Genomic DNA, 23,455 nt, shown 5'->3' on the forward strand with positions numbered 1-23,455 from the left:
GTCTTACTTTATAATCTTTTGTCTCTGAAACCATTAGGAAAACTGGAAAAATTGTAAACGCAGCAAGAAGTTGAACATTTTGGAGGTAACAGGTTTTCCAACCGGCATTGTCGACCATCACTTACCAATTACCTACGCCTAGCACTGTAGATAATGAGAGTTACCAATTGGCTTTGCCTCCACAAACTGCATGTACAACCAACTTGAACGAAATTCCAGGATATGCTAAATTAGGTGCCTTCTCGTAGCTCCTTTATGTTGTTCAAGCTTTTAGCTCATCGTTGTCTCTCTGGTTCTTATAACTTTATATCATTTACTGGTAAAACTGGTTGATTAGTTTACTTTCATTTATTAAAAATGTGCAAGTTAATACATCTTTTGCTTTCTTTCTGTTGAAGAAAATGGCTAGCTAGATTATGATAACGACTATGATCATGAGTCTTGTTGCAATATATTGTTTACAGGTATTCAATTGAACAACTTTCCCTGATTTGTTAAGATGTGTGCTCGTCAATATTAATGTTGTTCTTCTCTTCTTGTTCTAGGAGATGGCATGCAAGATTATAAAAATGACTTTGAAATCAGCCTTTTCCCCATGTATTTGGGAATGATTTCTTCCCAAACCTGAGTACACCTGGTAGCCCTTGTGAATTGCCCGAGTTGATGAGGTCTATGGAACAATTTTCAGAGGTGAGGCATGATAAGTATCATTGCTAACAAATGTTTTTTAACAGATGAAATTAATTTTACAAGTTTGCATTTGAATTTTTCTGAGCGTACTTGAAAAATGACTCCACATAAAACTTTGTACCAACTTTCATATCTTTTTTCCGGAAATCTCTCAACAAAGTGATCGGTATCCCCCTGGATTTGCTCTTCGACCATCTCAATGTAAACTTCCCTCTTTTCATTTCATCACAATTCTCTTATCATTTATGACACTTTTTGCCTTTCTTCTTCCCTTTTTTCTATTTTCATTTATGACACTTTCTGCCTCTCTTCTTTGCTTTTTCGTTGAGAATTAGTCAAACAAGTAGGTAGGTTGGTGCTTTGGATTAACTGTGTTACAGGAGGCACAAGCCTTTCAGCAGAAAACTAACGGTTAGTTAACGACTCATTTGGTAAAATCCAACGGCTTAGAATCAATGTTAGTGTGCTTTCTCTATAAAAGATTAATGGTGGTTATTGCATTTCACCAGGATTGCCACATCAGACACAAAGGAGTTAAATTCAAATGTAATTCAGGCAATGTAACTTTTTGCCATTCTATTAATAAAATAAGAGGCTATACAGTATTTCAGTTCATTCTTTTTTGCTCTTCAATTTTTTTTTTCAATCAATCTACGCTGTTTTCATTTTTTCACCAAATTTTAGTATCATTACACTTTCCATTAAACAGAGTACGCTGTTTTTTCAATCATTTGTTTCATCTTTAACACCTTTCTTATGGCAGTTTCAGGTAGATGCTTTCTGGTTGAACAGAGAAAGTACTTATCAATGAGTTCACAATTTGAATTGTTTTACTGGTATGAATGACGTTGCAGATTGTTTGAATGACGCGGGTGTTGAAGAAATCGTGAAAGAAGCGCAACACAGGTGATTGAATGTAGTTGAAATATGCAAAATATTTGAAAACCATGAAAAGCTTCAAATACTTGCCTCTCAACCACAACGAAGGCCTCCAAGTATTGTTTCATTTGGGATTTTATTTTTCTAACCTTTTCATGGAAGTAATTTGGCTAAGTTACATTAATTGCAAGTGGCTCCTTTTTTGTCATTAAGAGTTGCAAAGGCCTTGAGAGTTTAGGAAGGATGACCACATGTGGAGTAAAAAGAAAAAGAAAGATGGAAAGACGGTACATGAGTTTATTAAAATTTTAAGGTTCGTGCAATACTTTGATGTAGATTTTATATTCAATGTTGTCTATCAGTTTCATCAATTAACAAGGGTGAAATTTTACAAGTTAACATAGTTAAGGTGTTCAATTGCTTGTATGTTCATTTAGAAACTAATGAAAATTTGCAAAGGCGTATGTATCTAATGATTGAAAAGTAAGAAACCATTGTCCTCCTCAAAGATTCTTGGGGTTTATTCAGATGATATGAGTCTTATGACAACTTCTCAGAAGATATTGTTTTTTAATTTTTAATTTTTGTATCTTTTGTTAAATAAATATGTTTAAGTTGAAGTGCCCACTTTGTTAACTAATGTCTTCAAATAAAAAATTCAAAAAAATATGTATGGTTGCTGTTGCCGCAATTTGATTTGTCCATGGTTTTTTGGCTTTTTCTTTGGTTCATTTGGAAGTGCATGCTTACGGGTGATATAATTTCATTTTTCCACTTTTATTTTGAAGGGTTGATTTTTGTTATTGATTTCCTACCAAGTTAATTGAATACCATTGATGCAGGGAACATGTAGGCATAGTACTTCTTCACTAAAGGGAAGACAAGAGGACAACTTTTGATCACATCATATCTTTTAATTATTGCGTATAGAGTCATGTTTTGAGTCTTACTCTTTTATATATATTTTTTCTAATATAAACAAGAAAACCCAAAAAATCATAAACATGACAAGAAGACAACCAAAGTAACCACTTAATCTTTCCAATGAAGTTAGAAATTTCATTGGAAGAGGTAACAAAAAATCTGTTTTTATATAGGTTTCTTTCCCACATAAGTTCTTGTATTGATTCCAGAGGTTTTTTTTTTTCTTTTGAATTGAAACAATCCATTGCTATCCTAAAGGTGCTTATCCCTTAGCCTTAAACAAAAAATCTGTTTTTTATAGGTTTCTTTCCAACACAAGTTTTTGTATTGTTCCTAGAGTTTTTTTTTTCTTTTTTTGAATTGAAACAATCCATTGCTACCCTAAAAATGTTTATCTAAAATTTTGTTACATAATTTTGCCGAAGCTTCAATTATGATTCAAGAAACTTTTGGTACAGGTGAAGGTTGGTTTACAGTTTTAGATGTTGAAGTGATACACTTTGCAGTTGCACTTGGTTATATTTTGGCTTTTTAAGACATATTTGGTGTAGCAAAAATATATATAAATTTAAGTAATGAGAATAAATTTTCAACTTTTTATTGGGCTACAAAATATGAGAGGTAAAACTCTTCAGGTTACTTTACCTTTGTGGGTGGCGTCAAGTATGTGGTAAGAGTTTTACCTTCAATATTTTGCTGCCCAATGAAAGGTTGTAAATCCATTTTCATCATTTGAGTTTATATCTATTTTTGGTGCACCAATTATGACTTATAAGGCTAGAGTTACCCAAGTGTAACTGTAACATGTATCATTTCTTCATTTAACACCATAAGTCGACCTCCATTTTCACCAAGTTTTTTGAGCCATAAATGAAACTTATAAAATTATGCAACAGAATTTTGGATAAACACTTTTAGAGTAGCAGGAGTAACAATGGATTGTTTTAATTCCAAAAATTAAAAAAACTTTTAATCAATACAAGAACTTATGTTAAGGAGAAACTTATGTAAACTTTTATACTTGAGGGGTCTAACTTTTCTAGCTTCTTGGAAAGATTGAAGGGTTACTTTGGTAGCCCTCTTGTTGTGTTTATGATTTATCTACTTCCTGATTTTTTTTCAAAAAAATAAATAAATAAAAGAGTAAGACTCAAATATGGTCTTGTACACAACAATTGAAAGATACGATGTGATCTAAAATACACATTGTTGAAACATGTTTAAAATGGTAAAATACGACAAACATGTATTATACACATATAAAGTGCATATTTACTAACCAGCTCAAATTTGATGGTTTAGTGCAGCTGAAATAGGTGAAATATTTGCCAACTATAAAAGCCTCGATGTACTTATCTCTCAACAACCAGAAACACCTACAAGTATTGTTTCATTTAGAACCTTGTTTCTTCCAACTTTTCGACCCATGCAATTCATTGTTGCATTGATTTCTAATTCCCAGTGGTTTATTTTTTTATGATACCTCGTCAAACTCTTAGAAAGTTTAAGAAGGATGGACACGTGTGGAGCAAAAAGAAGGATGGAAAGACCATTCAGGAATCTCATGTCAACCTCAAGGTTATTGCATAATTTGATTGAAAGAGATTTCAAAATGCATAGAAGTTCATCTCTGTAAATTTGTTGATATGGTACTATTTGCTAAAGTTTATTCATGCAGGCCCAAAGAAGAGAAACCCTGAAGAAATCCAGATGCAGCAAAGGGAGAAAATGGACCTGGGATGTACATGTCAGCAGCTCTAAATAATGACACACTACCTAAGACTGGGATGGAAATAGAGGCGGTTATGAGAATTAAAATGGGAGTGGGAGAGCATTGCTGTGTAGAAAGAATCATGTAGAAAAATTTGTATTGAGAGTTTATTTTTCGGGGGAGTACTGGCCTCTCATATTAGCTAGCTTAGTATTTTCATCTTCGTATTGGAGTGTGTTTTTTCTGAAGTAGTTTCCAGTTTATTCCTATTGACAGCATTGTAATGAAATGAATTGAGGAGTGATTGAATATTACATTGATAAATGAAAGAAACATTTTCTGATAGCATTCTGTACCGCCCCCTATTTTTCTGCTATTACATTGCTTCATTTTGGTAGGTTGATGCTGTGAAATTGAAATTTGCTTGCTGGAGTAGTGATTCTGTTGTGCACTTGTTGATTGTGCTCTTGGGTGGTGGAGGAGAAATGGTCTGAAGTGTTGGAACAAGGCTGAGTAGAGAGACTTAAGATTAACTTAAGTTGGAGAGAGACTGTAGAAATTGCAGCAGCTGCCTTTTCACTGGTAAAACAACCAACGTTAGCATCATTTGTATTCAATAGTTTCAGTTTTGCTGATCAATAATTTTGAGTTCTTTCAGGTGTGCAGCGTTGAGATGTTGGAGTGCTTGTATTGTATGTCCACGGACAAAGAAATGAAAATTTTCAGACACCTGTCTGTTGGTGATTAACAGGTGAGAATATATGCTCTCACAGATTCTCTGGGTTTATCCAGATTTTGTTCAGAAGTGCTTCTTTCACTGAATTTATAAAAAAAAAATCTCTTCTCTAATAATAGATTCGCATAGGTGCCCCATTGAATTAAAAAATAAAAGAAAAAAAAGAGTAAGTTTTTTAAAATTCATTTTTCAGGTTTTGACCGGCATTAGAGATCGCTCTTCTCAGTCACCAGTTTCTGAGAATGTGGTTGTATGCTCTGTAAATGCTGATTGCTCTGACAGTCTGATTTGTTCCTTATGCTTTTCAGCTAATTTTGTTGATTTGGAAGTAAATGCTTGAGCTTAATATGATATCCATTTCCCCTTCATTTTGAAGGAAACTGCATTTTTTCTGTTTTTGACTGTAACCTAATTGAATACTCCAGCTGCAGAGGGCCTTCAGACATAGCTCTTTTTCACCACTGAGAAGACAAGGTTAGCTCATATCTTTCTATTTTTGTGCTTCGTCTGTTCTCATCTAAATCTGCTTCTTTATTTCATGCCCTTCTTCAATTCTAATTGTCACATTATTTCTGAGAATGTGCGGAAGCCAGGAAATATTGCAAACACGGTAAGGCATCAATGAAATGTACGGCATTTATTTGTTTCCCACTGTTAACCAAGGACTCAACAACCCCTGTACAGAGAGTGCGGCTAGATGATTAGCAAATTTCACATCAAATTATTTCTCCAAGCTATGCCAAGCAGCAAGGGATATAATACCTATCTGTAATAACACCAAATTAATTACTAGTTAATTGCAAGCTTACACCAATTTAATTACTAGTTAATTTCTATCAACATAGCATAGACAGAAAGTTAGCGAGTAGTTCAGGAGGCAACATTAACTAAATGCATTAGCCATCATTTTACTATATGAAAGAGAGACATGGGGACATAAAGGCAATCTTATCAACCGGTTCTGACCTAATATAATGAGCTCATGGACTTTGCACTTCCATCAGATTTTCTCTAAGAAGACAATCTTCAGGTTTCAATGGTACAGCAATTTGTGAATCACATAAAGTAGTCTGTAAAATACAATGAATACTTCCATCAATAGTAACGATAATACCAATAACAGCATAGCCTCATGCTATTTCTACATGTGACAAATTGAAAGACAAAAGATCATTTTCAATAGGTTATGAGTTGGGATCACTGTATAACCATTCTCTTAAAAAAGAAAAAAAGAAAATTAAAAATCCTAATCATGTAAAGTTTATTAATATGTGGAGTTATATACAAAATCTTGATAAACCAGTTGAAACATATAGGACATCTTTCATGCTTAAAATATAAATTATATATTTGAAACAAAAGGGAAATAATTTAGAAATAACCATAGGCAACAATTAAAAGATACCTTACAAACAATGTTTAACATGTAAAACATCAAAAAAAATATATATATTATTATAGATAAAAGAGTTAAATAAACATGAGAAGTCATTGAAAAGAGTTGAAAGAAGGTTTGCAAGTTAAAATCTCACTAAATAAATAAATTAAATTCAATGTTTGAGTCCAGTTACCATGTAGCAGAAATATTTAGGCAGCCACCATTTTTGAGGGCATAACCTTGAGAAAGATGTTTACGAGTTATTAGTATGTGTTAAGGCTATAAAAACCATAGAAAACAGGGCTTCTAATCTGATTGAATAATCTTAGCCTCAAACCCTTTTGATTCAAATAAACGGCCAAAGGAAATGATCTCTCCTTAACAGTCAGATAAATCCAATTCGGAAAATTTGAAGTTCTTAATAATCTTGCAATGATACAACAACATACAAAATGAAACCAATTAAGTTACCATTGAACTAGCCTTCTAGAAACTCTACAATTCATCACTCAACCTTTTCTTTATCATTTAATCCATCATAACTTATTTTTAACACCTTGTGGACATTCATATGAAGACTTGTTCTTAAGTTTTTTAGTGCACTTTCCCATTCTCTCTTCGTCCTCTTGAATAGAAAGGAACCAAGAACTTTAAGAGCTAGTGGAACACCGTCAGCGTAAGCTACTATACTAGATGATAACTCGACATAATCCTCTATTATAGTGTTTCCTCTAAAGGCATATAGGGCAAAAAGTTGAAGAGCATTATCAAAACATAACCCTTTCATTTCATGAATGTGATCTACTTCACAACTTCTTAGCACATGTTTATCCCTTGTTGTTATAATGATACGACAATTTGAATCCAAGTCATCAAAAACTCTCATTAAACATTCTATTTGTTCTAACTTCGTTACATCATCAAACACAATAAGAACTTTTTTTCTGCTCATCAGACTTTTTCTTCTAAAGGTGAATCCATGATTGAGATGTTCATCCCTTAAAATTGCAGAGCTCAATTTTTTGCATAAGTCATTTAATCCCCCGCTTTTCTCTGATTCTTCTCTAATATTCAGAATGAAGTAAGATGCTTCAAACTGTTTAGAGATTTTTTCAAATATAGCACTAGCAAGAGTAGTTTTTCCTATGCCCCCAATGCCCCAAATTCCTAGCTTGCAAATACCGTTTGAACATAATAAATTTTCAATCTCTTCAATTGATGACTCTAGTCCAACTAGCTTCTTGGTAAGAATAAATGAGGAGTTGTAATCCAGTTTCCTCCATATATCATTGACAATATCTTTTACCAAGGCTGCCTCATTCCTAAAAATAAAAAATAAAAAATTAAATAATATGATACTAAAATTAAATGATTGAATAAAGAAATATAACGTAATTTTAGTTCTTTTCTGTTTCTTTTGACTGTTCATTGAATAAAAATTTTTAAAACGTAAGATTGGCATGATGAAGAACTGCATCATGACATGAACTAAACTTCATTTCTCAGTGGCACAAAATTTTGGATTCAAATATAATTTGATCATCACTTTCCATGTCCTAAAAACTTGTAAAACTTTTCAATGCTAAAATTCAATTCAATTCAATTCTCCAAAAAAAATAAATAATCAGTAACTATATATTCAATGATATATCATATTTAGATAGTAATTAGCTGTCATCCAAAAAAGTAAAACTGACGGTTCATATTAACGGATTGTGTTTGCATTAAGTTTTTCTGTGTTTTGGGCAAGAAGACACACAACAAGAACCCAATTGATTATTATTTTGACCATCTGATTCTGTTCCCAGTAAATCTGGAAAAGATAATAAAAATAGAAAATACATGGAACTGCTGTATGTAAGATTATTACATAAAAATTGGTAATTTGTAGCTTCAAAGTACTTACCAAAAAAAAGAAAAGATTATTACGTAAAAACATTGATAAAAAAATTTACAGTTACCTGGAGTTCTTTGAATGAAAACCAGAAAGGTTGGCTGCATCCCTCAAAGCAGTCCTCCATCTCTGCAACATCTCTGAATCATCCATAAAACGCTTTTCAAGCTCAGCAAATGCTTTCCCCAAATCCCCAGTTTGATTCCTGACATCAGATGGGTCTACTTGATAGAAGACTGGTATTACGATCTGATCATATGTGTTCTTACATTTAACAATCTCTTCAAGTTCTCTGAGACACCATCTTGAGGAAGCATACCCTTTAGAAAAAATGATAACCGAGATCTTTGAATGTTCAATTGCCTTCAAAAGAGATATAGAAATTTCTTCTCCTCTAACTAGGCTATCATCAATGAAAGTTCTAATCTTTTTTTGACAAAAGGCTTCATAAAGATGGCTGGTAATGTTTTGTCGGGTGTCCACACCATGGAAACTAAGGAAAACCTCATACTCTATTTTAGGAGTAATGGATGAAGAAGAAGAAGAAGAAGAGGAAGCCATTAAGTGCAGGTGAAGAGAGGCACTTCGCATAAACAAAGAAGGGTAAACTAAAACATCAACTAATTGAGCAGTTGAACTATATCCCACAATCTCTAAGTCTTTTTCACCTCTTTTTCTAGGAAGATGGCCTGCCTTTTTCTTCTTTGCCTTTTCAGTTTTCTCAGAAGATGCCCTGTCTTTCGTCTTTTTGACTTGGACTTTTTGCCCCGTGAACATTAGGATGCCTTGTGATTTCTACTTGTATTTTATTTTCAAGCAAGCTGTCTTAACATTTTCTATTTTATTATTTATCTGCCAAATGATTATTTTAAAATATTAATATGTAATTGTGTATTATTTTATTTTTAATTTAAAATTATTTAATTATATAATAATATATTATTATTTAAACATAATTTTGTACTTATTATTTATATATATATAAATATATTAATATTAAATATTAAAATATTTTACTATTTTCACAGATAAAGTTTAGACTAGCAGTTTAACAGGACCATCAAAATCTCCATCGCAGTCAAGTCATGGCCACTGTGGGAACTTCCCCAATACCTAACAAGGGACACCCCACGATTTTGGCCGACAGCTACAGGATTTCTTGTGGGCTTCTCTTTGTATTTTTTTTTCTTCCGAATAAATTAGAAAATTAAATATGAAAATGACAACATTAAATTCCCTCCATTTCTAATTTTGCCGCTCTCACCAGTTGAAAGAATTTTTAATATTCAACACCGGAACACTACAAAGCACATCAGGAGAAAATGCAGGTGCCAACACTGGGAAGCAGACGAAATGGACAAAAGCAGAATCAGTAAATGACAGAAGCACCGGCCGAATCAATTGACAATCCGAACTCAATGAATTCTGACGCTCTACTCGGAGAGACAAAACTCAGCTTGCTTGATCATACAACAAACCAGCATCCAAAGATCCTCATAGAAGGACTACAGCTCAGGAATTTCAGACCAGACCCCATCAACAGAGGATAATTAAGCCCAAACCAGAGGACCATATCATCATGTAGCAATCCAGGAGCAAAAATTTGAAGATGCAAGAAAAGCATGCAGGAAGAATTCAAGCCAAACAGACCAGCAAAGACTGAAGGTCCATGAGGACCAGAAGCATGCCTCAACTGCAAGGAAACCAAGCAGCAGACCAGGAGAAATTTTTGAGGGCGCGAAACCAAGCCACAGCTGGGGAAAAGGGAGGCCAGGAGAACAACAGCAGGAGAAGCAGGGGAATGAACGGAAAAAACAGGGGAAGCACAGAAAACTGATGCGAAAGCTTCTGATCAGAATTTAGAAGCAAATACAAGCACCAGGAAACAGGAGATTCAAGCTCCAGAAGACAGTAGCGAAAAGGCAGGTTTCGAAAGCCACCAGGAAAGAGCAGAAAAGAAAATCCCAGCAGCAGAGTTGAGGCAATGGAGAGGGGAAAAGCTATCAATATTGACCACTGCAGCCGGCACCAAACCAACAGAATAGGACTCGACTAAAGATCAGGAAGAGGGAACCTACAAAAGAACACACTGTTAGCAAAAGGGGCTGCCACCTCTAAAGAGGAGAAGCCTTAGCATTTGAAGGTGAAAGATGCAGTTGAGGAGGTTCCAATTCCTAGCAATGGCTTTATTGACATTAGTAGGCGAAAAATTTGAGAGGTCAGCCCCTTTGCCTCTTACCAGTCTTCTGAGCCTTTCCTTGGGCTGCAGAAGATTAGAGAAAATCCTGTTGTTTCTTTCCTTCCAAATGGCATAAATTCTAGCCCCAGGCTTAACTTGCCCATCAAGAATTTTAACTGACTTCCTTCCAATCCGAAGAAATTTCATCAATAAAGGAGTTCTAGTTTTGCCCATTATAAATCAAGAAACTTTTCCTCAAAATGGTCTTCCAGATATAGTTGTTGTATTCACATCCGAAGAAAATGTGGTTTATATCCTCTTCATAATGATTACATAACACGCATTTAGCATTATTTGTGAGTCCAAGTTTGATAAGTTTGTCTCTAGTCATGAGTCTTTGCTTAATTGCCAACCAGAGGATAATAGCTTGTCTAGGAATTTGTTTTTTGTGATATACAAGGTCAGCCCAGTTAACCTCTCTTTTTTTACTCCTGAACTCATTCCAAACCGACTACGTAGAAAACTGACCATTGGACGACGGCAACCATGTGATAGAATCTAAGCCATCTCTAGGATTATTCATCAATGCCCCTTGATCTCTAAAAGTGCATTAGAGTCCACAACCGACCATTTCCAAGAGTTGTCATTCACAATCTCCATAACTTTCACCTCCCTACTAATACCCAAGTCATCAATGCCCCTTGATTGGTTTTTCTCTATACTTCTCCAAGAGAGGGTCATACGGGTGCTAATTGTCTATCTAAAAGAAGGTATTCTTCGCATTTCCAATTTTATATTTGATTTTGTCTCTCGGCTCATTTTTTATTTTGATTAACTTCCACCACGACAAACTATCATTGATTGGATTGGTCAATTTGGTCTAAAAAAAAAAAAAGTCCAATTTAAATAAGATTTTTTTATTAAAAATTTTAGTTATTTTGAATTGATTGAACTAAAAATTTTAAAATTTTAAAATTTCAAAAACCACTTTGAACTTTTTTTAAGGTTAAAAGAAACCCAAAAATTTTTATTAACACCTCTAGTATTTTTAAAATTACAATTACTCTCAAAACTTTTGAAAAGGGAAAACAAAAAAAATAAGAGGAAAAGAAAAATAAAAAGAATAAGAGGGAAAGGAGAAAATTGGAAAAATATATAAAATGATTTTCATTTATTTCACTTAACAAAATCCACTAATAGAAGTAGATGGTGGATGAAAATTGGCTTTTCTAAATTTAAAGGGTCAAAACATTATTTCGACAAACCTTTGGGGGGGGGGGGTGTGGGAGGAATAGTCTTTTGACCTTGTCCTTCATTCTTTATGGCCATAACAAAATATAGGTGGCCTAGATTTTATGAACTCTCAATAATAATCTTCAAAGGTTAGATGAGATTAACTTTAAATTGAATAATTCATACAACAGTTGCCATGTAAAAATTTACATGACAACATTGCAAAGGTATCTCGAAAACATAAACCCTAAATATATGTTTTAAAAGATCATAAAAATGAACATCATGCATCAAAAATTGATTTAATTACAAACTTAACTTCGTCTGGGTTAAAAGACTATATTTACCATTTCCCTATATGCTTGTGGCTGCTTCAAAAATGTCAGCAATTTAAAGTATGCAAATTATGTTTATAACAACAATGTCCAGAGGTACCTCTAATCAGGAAAAGAGTTTGAGCTTGTTGATTTTTTCCGGTATAAGATTAGGCAGTGTCATGAGGATGGGTGGCCCAAATTGAACCAAAAGCTCCAAGGCGTTGGAAGTACTCTCCTAGTGCAAGCAAGCCTCGAGCAACCTGGCGAGTTATTAGGATACAAGACATCTGCTGTAATGTTTCTTGTCCAAAATAATCAGCCTGTTCGGGCAAGAGCTTATAAATTTGGTAACATGTCAATACGTTCCAAGTAAAAACTAACATGTATCAAATCGTATGAACCCGGAATTTAAAGAACCATGTTATGCTAAGATCAGTATATTACTTTCTACCAATCATATCATTTTTGCTAACAGAAACCGATTAGTGGTCTGGTTGCCGATCATGAAATCTTATTCAGAGAAACTATCAGCAGTAGAGAATATATATATTTGACTATGTAGCCATACTTAAGTTTGCAGAAAAGCAAAGCACTGAAGGAAAAATCAACTACGGTTTTTTAGTACATCACGAAAATGATATTTCCTACAAATCATGACTGCAATAAATCACCAAAATAATGAATTCAACGCCAAGAAGATGGTCTAAAAGGAAAGGGATGAGAAAATAGGTGTGATTTGTCGGGCATCACAGGCATGCATTCGAGCAGCATAGTGCTTAAATAAATCTTAGAAGCAGAAGAAAACTTCAATTTCACAGATGAATGCAAATTCAACTCGCTAGAAAGTTTCTCAACTTAAATCAGATGTGCTGATAAAAAACTAATTAACTGGTCAGAAAAACCATTACAGAAAGATATTGAAAATTAAGATCGGCAGTAATACCCCGATTCTTACCTAGTTCAAAAAGCTGACTAGAGCTTCCAACTTCTCCATTGCAGTAGGTATCTTTGGGATGCAACCACCTTCTACCAGTTGACCTGCAGCAACAGTTTCAGCAGGAGTCGACTGCAATTTCTCCATACCTTGAGTCAGAGCATCTTCCGCTTGCTGACATGACTGTCTTAGCTTATTAACTTCTATATTTTGTGAATCGATCAAGGAGTCAAGATCAGGAACGAAAACCAATTATCAATGTCAGCTTATGAATCAATGTTATTCTACCTGTGGTGAAAGACCTTGAGGGTGACGTTACTGAATCAATCATGTATTCGTAGGTTATGATTACAGTCCATGTTATTCAAATTGCTTACAATCAATTTGAATAGCCAGGGTGGAATAGTTTTCTTTGTTGAACATGAAACTAAGATTGGAAGGATTCTAAGCCAAGTGAAAAAATGTAGAGTGACTTTGTTGTACGCTAAAGATGATGATTTGAGAAGAGATGCAAGAATGGACAGAAACAAGAGATTGAATACTATAAATTGCTCTGTTGATGACTGTTTGAGTTGTTGTATAAATTGCTGCTGGAAACATGACAAAATGGACAATTTTCTGCCATCATTCAAAATTTTAGATAGATGGTCCCCTCATTCAGAAATATACAAGCAATGGATGAGAGAAGAACAGTAAGTTGGATTGAATTAAACGTCCAAAAGTGAAGAACAGAAATATATTTTATGACCTCATGTTTTTCATGGTTCTTATGACCTCAACACATACACTACTACCAACTAGGCCTCTTTGACTTCTCACCTGTACACAGTAACCTTAGCAGAGGAAGCAGACCGAGAGCAAGAGAGGATTGGCTAATTTGTTTCTGTAATATGCATTGCCGGGAAGAAGAGTAGCCAATATATTTAGGGATTGAGCTAGGGAAAATTATTTTTCTGCCCCTCATGCTTAAATGACAAAAACACCCTTACTAACTTTGCCAAATTACCGTTATACCCTTAATTCATGTTTAACCCACAAATACAAAATAACAATTTGTATTTGTAGTATCACTCTAAAAGAATAAATCCACTGAGTAATCAATTTAAATACAAAACAGAAATTGGTCGACAAATCAAAGATTAAAAACTCTAGAGTTGAAACATTCACATAGTAAAAAAAAACTATAACACAATGAAATAATAAACAAAATTTTAACATTAACGATATTCACCCGTGAACATAAACCAATGTAAACTCTGGATTTGCTCTTTGACCATCTCAATGTAAACTTCTCTCATTTCATTTCATCACAATTCCCTTATCATTTATGACACTTTTCGCCTCTCTTCTTTCCTTTTTTCTATTGAGAATGTAGTAAAACAAGTAAGAAGGTTGGTGCTTCGGCTTAACGGTGTTAGAGGAGGTACAAGCCTTTCAGCGGCAAACTAACGGTTAGTTAACGACTCATTTAGTAAAATCCAACGGCTTAGAATCAATGTTTATGTGCTTTCTGTATAAAAGATAAATGGTGGTTATTGCATTTCACCAGGATTGCTACATCAGGCACAAAGGAGTACAAATTCAAATGTAATTCAAGCAATGTAAGTTTTTGCCATTCTATTAATAAAATAAGAGGTTATACAGTATTTCAGTTCATTCCTTTTCTCTCTATAAACTTAGGTTCCTTTTTTGCTCTACAATTTTCTTCAATTGACCAACACTGTTTTCATTTGTTCACCAAATTTTAGTGTCATTATACTTTGTAATAAACAGAGTACTCTGTTTTTGCAACCATTTGTTTCATCTTTAACACCTTTCTTATGGCACTTTCAGCTAGACGCTTTCTGGTTGAACGGAGCAAGCACTTATGAATGAGTTCACAATTTGAATTGTTTTCCTGATATGAATGATGTTACAGATTGTTTGAATGACGCGGATGTTGAAGAAATCGTGAAAGAAGGGCAAAACAGGTGGTTGAATGCAGTTGAAATATGCAAAATATTTGAAAACCATGAAAAGCTTCAAATACTTGCTTCTCAACCACAATCAAGGTCTCCAAAAGTATTGTTTCATCTGGGATTTTATTTTTCTAACCTTTTTATGGATGGAATTTGGGTAAGTTACATTAATTACAGGTGGCTCCTTTTTCGTCATTAAGCTGCAGAGGCTTTGAGAGTTTAGGAAGGATGACCACGTGTGGAGTAAAAAGGAAAAAAAAAAAGATGCAAAGTCGGTCCGGGAATTTATTAAAATTTCAAGGTTCGTGCAATAATTTGAATTAACAACGAGTGAAATTTTACAGGTTAACATAGATGAGATGTTGAATTGTTTGTATGTTTATTGAGAAGATAAAACATGTGGATATAAGAAGTTCTGGAATCATAGTGGCATTTCTGGTATAGTATGTCAATGACACATTACTTATCGAAAATGATATACTGAATTTGCAAATGATAAAGACTTAATCATCCAAGCATATTTTTATGAATGACTTGGGAAAAGTAGCATATCTGTATCCTTGTATTAAGATTTATTATGATAGATTGCATAAGTTGCTTGGCCAAAGTAATGCACACGTGGACATGGTGCTAAAGATATTCAACATTCAATAATCCAAGAAATTTTTTTTTTCTATTTCTAGCATATTTTAACTCATTTACCTTGAATGCTGCACATTAGGTATTCAGTATATAGCATGAATTAGACACCTAATTATGTCAATAAATACCAAAGAGTTTTCAGTATATAGCATGAATCCAGAGGCGTGTAGTATAATACCTTCAACACCAAATCACCACAAATTCAAACATAAATTCACTTTGAAACAAGAGATTAAGGACAAATCTATATAAAGAGACAAATAAAAATTCAAACCTGTTGAGAAGTAGATCATTGTAAAGTTGCATATGAGTGATAGGGTATGAATTGGATGTGAATCTCTAAAGATGACGACGACAATTCGAAAAGCTACTTCTCAAGATATTAGGAGGGAATTGGTAGAGCGACAATACCATGGCGAGTGGGTGACACCGTGCATGAGATTGGCGGTTGGAGTGCAAGAGTTGGTTGGAGGAGATGTAAGAAGAGAAAAATGGCTCCAGCGATGTGAGTGTAAGTAGGTGCCCAAGCCATTTGTTAGGAGGGCTAAGGCGATTCAAGCAAGAGTAAAACGGTGCAGGTCAAGATGTAGAGAAAATGATTTTGGGAGTAAGCTGTGAGACTCTTGAGGATTTTCTCTCATCATTCCTTTAATAGAGTGACAAATGTCAAGTCTTAGTTTGAAAGGAATGGTGAAATGTTCAAACAATAGATTATGGGGTTAAAAATTTAGGCCAAAACCCCTAATCCCACCAAAGGTTTAGTTAATTTGCAATTTTTACCCACTAATTTTGAAAAATCTAAATCCACATGGTAAATTATTTATTATTCCTTTTTAATATAATAACAAAAATATCTCATAAATTGCTATAATTTAAATTAAGAATTCATGCTATGTAATTATGAAATTAAATATACAAAAACACCCTTTATATAAAATTGTAATTTAAACATAATTAAAAATAATTTACCAATATAATTTTTTGATTTACCAAATATAAGATGGAAGATTGAATGTAAAATGAAAGAATCACAGTTGAGCCAGAATGTTGGAAGTCAATCATCACAAGGATAGTTATGGAAGGGAATGCAACAGACTTCAGACAAGTATAAGAACAGACAAAAGCTATGCAAAATATTCTTTCAAAAAGCTCAGAAACATGACAAATAATTTTCAGAGTTGCGTGTTATTAACTGTTAAAAATTCCGTTTTTTGGAAACTGTCAAACTCTGGCTTTTAGACAATTGAAATTTATGCATCAATAACGGCCTATTCCCATGAAAGCAATGCGAGAATGAAGGAAGATGGTACTGAAAAAGAATTTGAGAATTTGAGTGATGAAAAACTGAGAATTTTAGTTTCTGCATTATTTAAAAAGCATGATCTACTAAAGACATGAAACACAGAAAACTATTGACAGTAACAACATGCAAAGCTACTAAAGCCACCTCCACAACTAACAACTTAAGGAAAATCTGTTCTTCTGTAATTGATGATATTCGTACCAGAAAACATTTGCACGACCTTGAACAAGAGCAGATGAGTATCGCAGGGCTAATTCATTGTTAATTTGAACTTCAAATAGTGCAGCAAAGATACAACAATACAGCTCAACAAATAGGAGCATCAAGGCAAGGGAACAAGATGCAATCATCCGTGAAAATCTTAATTGACCAAATAGGTAATTAGTATTTTTAACAGGACAGTATACCACCCACTCTTTTGTTTATGCAAAGAATCCATAGAACTAATAAACGATAACAAAACCTTATATGGACATTTATCTAAACCACAAAATTCATGATACAACAAAGAAAACCCAGCAATAAACTTTAACACTGTAACAACCATATAATGTATTGTTAAATATACAAAAAAAACAAGACAGAATCCAACAGAGTCATAATCATAAGAATATTAAATAAATGTAGAACAAGTCTAGACGTTACAATGAATGATTGCACACTAGAAGCGCAGATCCAAAAAGTAAAGGAAAGAAAAGGAAGAGAACAGAAAAGATGATCTTTCAACCAATTTGTCTGTCAATTGAAAGGTTGCTAAATCATATATCAATAAAAAGAATATTCGTTACAACCATTCACTAAGGAGCAATGGAGATTGCACCAAAACAAAAGCATTGAAAAGGTAACAACTTAGCACATCAACAGGAGAGTTCGTCTCAATCGAGGAAAAAAAATCATACCAATGTCTGATGAAGACAAACAGTTCAAAGCACTAACGATTTGAAGAGAAGTTATGGAGAGTTCGCCGAGATTTTGAGTGCCAGAGAGGAGACAAGTTTGAATGACATAAAGCCCAGAACTTTCTGACGCCAGACTGTGGAGAAGATGATATATATATATATATGTTAGGGTTTTTGACTTGGAAATATATTTGAATTTTTCAAAATTAACGGACGGAAACTATTAATTGAATAAACCTTTTTGGCAAAAAATTGATTTAAAGTAGTATTATATACATAATTTTATACATAAATAATGATATGTCATTATATGATGAGACAGATCAAAATTAAAGATAAAAAATACTCAATCATATAGTAACACAACATTATTTGTGCATAAAAGTTATATATATAATATTATTAATTTATTAACGACATATAAAAATTTATTAACTACACATTTTCAAATCAATAAAACTATTTGTACTCATTTTAATTACATAAATATATACATCTATTGTTATCATATAATTAAATAATTTTAAATTAATAATAAAATAATATCTAATTATGTGATTACACATAAAAATTTGTTCTCATTTGAGTATTTAAATGAGTATTTATAATTTTGTGTAAATAACATTTTACAACCTAAAGTTTGTTGTACAACACTTTTCTACTCCCAACTAGCATAAAAAACGTTTTTCCTAAAATAACGGTATTCTATCATATTTAAATATTTTAAATATAACAATTTAACTCTTAAAAAAAGTTTTAAAACCCACAAATTAATCTCTGAATTGTATTCTGTTCAATTCTTTGGGATTGTAACACTATTTTTGAAGCTATTGGGGCGTATCAAATTTAAAAAATTTCCAAAAGACTCAAAACTTTTTATTAATTTTAAATAACCCCCTAAAAAATTAAAAAACCCTTTATATTTTCAAAAATTACAATTTATTCTATAATATACAATTATACGACAAAGACAATTTCATTATAAAAAAGAGAAATAAGGAATGAGGGTGAAAATACAGAGAAATATTATGTTTTCTTATATAATTTAAATATTTAAAGTGCTATTTTTAATTTTTTGTTAATATAGTGTTGTATGATATTTTGAAAAATAAAATAATAGGGATAAAAGAACAATTTCACTTTTTAATTATGTTGTTTCAATAAGGAAGCTTAATTTTGGATAAGAAAATATTATTTATATATGATTTTGGATGAAGAAATGTTATTTATGTCTGTTAGGGGTGAAAAAATGTTTTACAGCCAAACATGGGTGGGAAAATGTCATTCACTCACAAATAAAGGTTGCACACAAATCTTACATTTGATAACTACATCTTGGGGATAAATGCATATTCTTTGATCATTTGGTTGCTGAACCAAAACAGGGTGGCTAGGAACTTGATAATCATAAGTGTTTGGACCAGCCAGAGGATATCACTCAGGCATTCTTCCATATGCTGCCCTGTCAAAGAAAATGTTGCGTTTTGCTCGCAAGCTTACAACACATCAGAAAACAGGCAGAACAAGCCTACGAGGAGCTGCCTTGCCACTGTGAGAAAGAAATCCACGGTATCCTCAGTTTGCTCTTTGTTTCTTGAAGTTTTGACTTCTACCAAAATCTCCACCCCTTTTCTTATCAGATTTCGACCTCTCCATTTGTTCAATCCTTCTCTGAAGTGGATCAAGAGGATAGTCAGGTTCAAGCCTGTACTCTTGGACACAACTAACTACAGCTTTCAAAGCAGCAGGTTCCTGTGCATTTACATCAATCTGTATTGAAAAGAAAATTCTCATTGAGCATTTAGTTACAAAGGAATTTCCAAGCATCATTCATTATGCTTTAGTATGAAAATTAACCTGTCACTAGTATCTCTACCCGAACTCACACCCTTTCCCTGAGAGTTTCTCCTTCAATTCTTGAAGTATGTCTTCAAGAGGGGAACAGGGGGAAAGCTTTCAGTAAGCTGGAAGGCATGAATGAAATGTACGGCATCAATTTGTTTCCCCTGTACAGAGAGTGAGGCTAGATGATTAGCAAACTTCACATCAAATTATTTCTCCAAGTTATGCCAAGCAGCAATGGATATAACACCTAATTACTTACTAGTTAATAGCAAGCTTACAGCAGTATCGAAGAGCAACCAATACCCTTTCATAGCCTAGAGAACCAAATAGCAGCAAAACATATCTGTAACCATACAACACCTAATTAAATAGTACTTAGTAACACAATCCAATTCCAGGCAAGAAAATACAAAGAATATTAAAATGACAGTCAAGGGAATTTGTGTCCACACGCCTAGTTGGCAGCCTGTGATAAAGCCAACCTGACAACACACTGAATAACATTTTAAAAAAGAGGCACTTCAACATTCTGTAATAGAGAACTACAGAGCATAGACCACGAATGTAAATTGCAGAGAGTCAGCCAAATAGTTCAGAAGGCAACATGAAGTAAGCTTTACCTTGAAACTATTAAACTACTATGCAGTAAGCCACATCTTCTGCAAAGAATATCATAGGAAAAAGTTCCAAGATTAGGCATATTGTGAAGATTAGGTAAACAAGAAGCCCTAGAAATGGAGTAAATTTCCTCTGGAAGCTTTATTAAATTTTCACAACCATCAGTCATCCTTTTACCATATGAGAAAGGGATATGGGGACATAATGGGGATCTTATTGACATGTTCTGACCTAATATTATAAGCTCAGGGATTTTGTACTTACATTACCTTTTCTGTAACAACATTTCAACTTTCAAGTTTCAATCGCTTATGAGATCTTTCATCATTTTTGTCCACTTTGGCATCTCTTCTCAAATCATCATTTTTGGCATATAACAAAGTCACTCCACATTTTTTCACCTGGCTTCGAACCTCACCATTGTTAGTTGCATGTTCAACAAAGAACTCAACACCACCTTGGCTATTCAAACTGAGTGTAGGAAATTGCTCGAACATCTGAAGGTACTGATAACCTATGACTACATGATTTGATTCAATAACGTCCTCTTCTTCAAGAAACTTAAGCCAAAAATGGAATGAGTGAATCAAATAACAAGAAAAAATCATCTCTCCATTAACAATCAGGTTAAATCCAACATTTTGTTGATAGTCTTGTAATGATACAACAACACATAAAACGAAACCAGTTAAGTTATCATTGACCCAACCTTCTGGAAACTTTATAAAAGATTCATTACTTTTTAAGTCAAACCACTTTGGAATTTTGCCTCCAGGGTAAACAATGTTCCCCACTTGCTCAGCCCAAATGATATCCTGCATGTACATTAGTGGTCTATTTAATATTATATATTTTAATATTATGTCGTAAGAAACTCTATATTCATAAATCAACAATCCAAGTAAGATTTTCAAATAGAAAATATTTTGATTAAAGAATTATCAACTTTGTCTTAGATTAAGACGACATAGTATTTCATTTTATCAAATAAAACAAATTAAATATATTAACTATTTAGTTAACAATAGTAAATTTATATGTATAAAAATATTATACAATTAGAAAGGTATATTTTAAATGTAATTCTGTATAATATAATTTAAAGTTAAGATATGATGAAAATAGTAAATTTAATAGTATGGTGAGAATAAAAGTATGAGAACTACAAATTAGTGGATTTACTTATAATTGTGAAGAATATTGTGGTGTTAGAATAGTTTTCATAAATTGATGAACATGTTTTATGTTTCTAAAAAAAATGGTGGTTTTTGGTTAATAATGTAAAATAGTGAGTTTCAACCAAAACAGATCTTTCCATAATAAAAGATAGAGAGTTATGAAAAAAATAGAAGTTTCACTTACGCTTTCAATTCCCTTTCCTATTCTTGATTTTGTTTTCACTTTCATCAAAACCTGCATTCTTCTTTCATCAAATTTATTCAATGTTTGTTATGGATAGTTTAATTCAATATAGTCTTTAATTCAAAATTACTCTATCACAATATAACAAATTATTTATATGTCAAATAGTAAACTCATTATTGAGTATATATACTTTTATTGTTTTGTCATTACCCTTACAAATACTTCTCCGTTAAAATATTTATATGCACGAGAAGCCAATTAATCTTTTTTTGAGATTATATTGAATTAAACTGTCTACTAGTTTCATAACTCAGTATCATTAGGTGTGTATTGACTGAACAATTCCATTAAGATGATGAAAATAAAGAGAGTTATGTTTAAGGGGAGATGTTGAGAATAAAGGTGAGTCAACTATTGAAGTTATATTTAAGGGGAGATGCTGAAGAGAAAGAGAGTTATGTTCAAGGAGAGATGTTGACAATAAAAGTATGAGAAGTGCAAAGTGATGGATTAGTTTGTAATAGTACATAAGTGTTTGAATTGCAAAGCGGTGAATTTGTTTGTAATAGTACTTAAGTGTTAGAATTACAAAGTGGTGTATTTAATTGTGATTAAATCAAATCGGTGAGTTTTATTCAAAACTCATTGTTTCATTAGAGCACAAACAGGAAGAAGAAAACCTAGCCATGTTATTCAAGCATCGATCAATCTTCATTCCAAATAATCTCTAGTTTCTTTTCTAGGTTTCAATTAAAAAAATCAAAGAGAGATGGATTGCCAACATGTCAGTCAAATCTTCTATATAAATCCTAGTTGTTGTATGCTTAGATGTTGATGATCAATTAAAAAAAAAAAATTCTCTCTTTTTATCTTTTCTCACTTAGCCTACTTGATTTTGCATAGTAAATATTATAAATTCCCTTTAAATAATTTAGTATATTATTATGAAATTTGAATTTAATTATTATATATTATATATAAATATAATAGTTTTAGCCAAATCATTTTCAATTTAATACAACTTTAAAAACTTAGTGCAATCCAATACAACGTACCAAATGCACCCAAAAAACCTCCAGTAGGCAAGACACTACAGGGATAGGGCTATTTGTTAAGTTTATATAAATTAAAATTTTAATCCACACATCTTTTATTCTTACAATGAAATATGTATACTGATATTTAATTTTTAACTCTTTTGAATAGGACATTAAAAGTTATAAAGTTTGAAGATTCAAAATTTATAGAAAATGAATTGACATCATAAGAAAATAGAAAAAGTGAGCAAGATAGACTTACTTTATGGTGATGCCACACATCTGCATTTCTCTCAATATTCAGGAGAGCATCTGTCATATTTAATTTTAGTTTGAAACAATTGTGGAACCAGACATCTGCATTACAAGTCGAAATACCTAAGAATGAAGCTGGTAAACTTGATATTGATTCAAGATATACGCAACTCATTGCCATCATTGTCTCTAACCTACTTGGAAGCTCTGGTAAGTATTTAAGCCTCTGGCAATTGCTTAAATTAAGAAATTTCAGGTTAGAGAGGTCTTTGATGCTCTCTGGTAGCGTCTCCAAATTGTTTTGGCCAAGAATTAAATATTCAAGTGAGAGTAATTGGCCAATATTGTTGGGTAACACTTCGATGCAACAATCAACCAGGTTTAGCTTTGTCATTCTTTGAAAGACAGATAAATCAAAGAGTGGGAAATTTGATTGCTTCTGCATCTTACATCTTGTCAAAGACAATGCCCACAAGTTGATCAAACTTGTCATAAATGTTGGTATTTCTGCAAAAGAAATTTCATCCAGTTCCAATTCCCTCAGAGTTTGTAAATTTCTCATGTCACTAGGCAATCCGTCAAGTTTGGAACAACCCGAGAGATAAAAAGATTTAAGAGATTTCAACACACGAATACTATCCAGTAATCTCTCAAGCCT

At 32.9% G+C, this 23,455-nt stretch overlaps 2 protein-coding genes and 2 long non-coding RNA genes across 5 annotated transcripts; 2 read left to right on the forward strand and 2 right to left on the reverse strand.

The window, feature by feature from the left end:
* Positions 1–312: 312 nt before the first annotated feature.
* Positions 313–1,779, forward strand: LOC123198577. The gene is made up of 4 exons (XR_006498071.1): positions 313–464; positions 546–690; positions 1,545–1,685; positions 1,761–1,779. It is a non-coding gene; the product is annotated as an uncharacterized LOC123198577 (long non-coding RNA).
* Positions 1,780–3,592: 1,813 nt separating this feature from the next.
* Positions 3,593–4,549, forward strand: LOC123198576. Of its 2 annotated transcripts, none has more exons than XR_006498069.1 (4): positions 3,593–3,721; positions 3,796–3,875; positions 3,993–4,071; positions 4,172–4,549. It is a non-coding gene; the product is annotated as an uncharacterized LOC123198576 (long non-coding RNA). The 2 variants fall into 2 exon arrangements; XR_006498070.1 differs by having other exon boundaries at positions 3,598–3,721; positions 3,801–3,875.
* A 2,274-nt stretch (positions 4,550–6,823) lies between these two features.
* Positions 6,824–8,989, reverse strand: LOC123199011 (disease resistance protein RPV1-like). Its single transcript, XM_044613810.1, has 2 exons — positions 8,280–8,989; positions 6,824–7,640 (listed from the first exon to the last, which is right to left on the reverse strand). Exons 1-2 carry the CDS (start codon positions 8,987–8,989, stop codon positions 6,824–6,826), a joined length of 1,527 nt encoding a protein of 508 aa, XP_044469745.1.
* A 3,119-nt stretch (positions 8,990–12,108) lies between these two features.
* LOC123199013 (transcription factor TGA1-like) lies at positions 12,109–13,206 on the reverse strand. The gene is made up of 3 exons (XM_044613811.1): positions 13,164–13,206; positions 12,915–13,078; positions 12,109–12,261 (listed from the first exon to the last, which is right to left on the reverse strand). The coding sequence occupies exons 1-3, from the start codon at positions 13,204–13,206 to the stop codon at positions 12,109–12,111; spliced, it is 360 nt and encodes a 119-aa protein (XP_044469746.1).
* Positions 13,207–23,455: the final 10,249 nt, after the last annotated feature.

Source organism: Mangifera indica, chromosome 16, assembly GCF_011075055.1.
Source record: "Mangifera indica cultivar Alphonso chromosome 16, CATAS_Mindica_2.1, whole genome shotgun sequence".
Classification (NCBI taxonomy): Eukaryota; Viridiplantae; Streptophyta; class Magnoliopsida; order Sapindales; family Anacardiaceae; genus Mangifera; species Mangifera indica.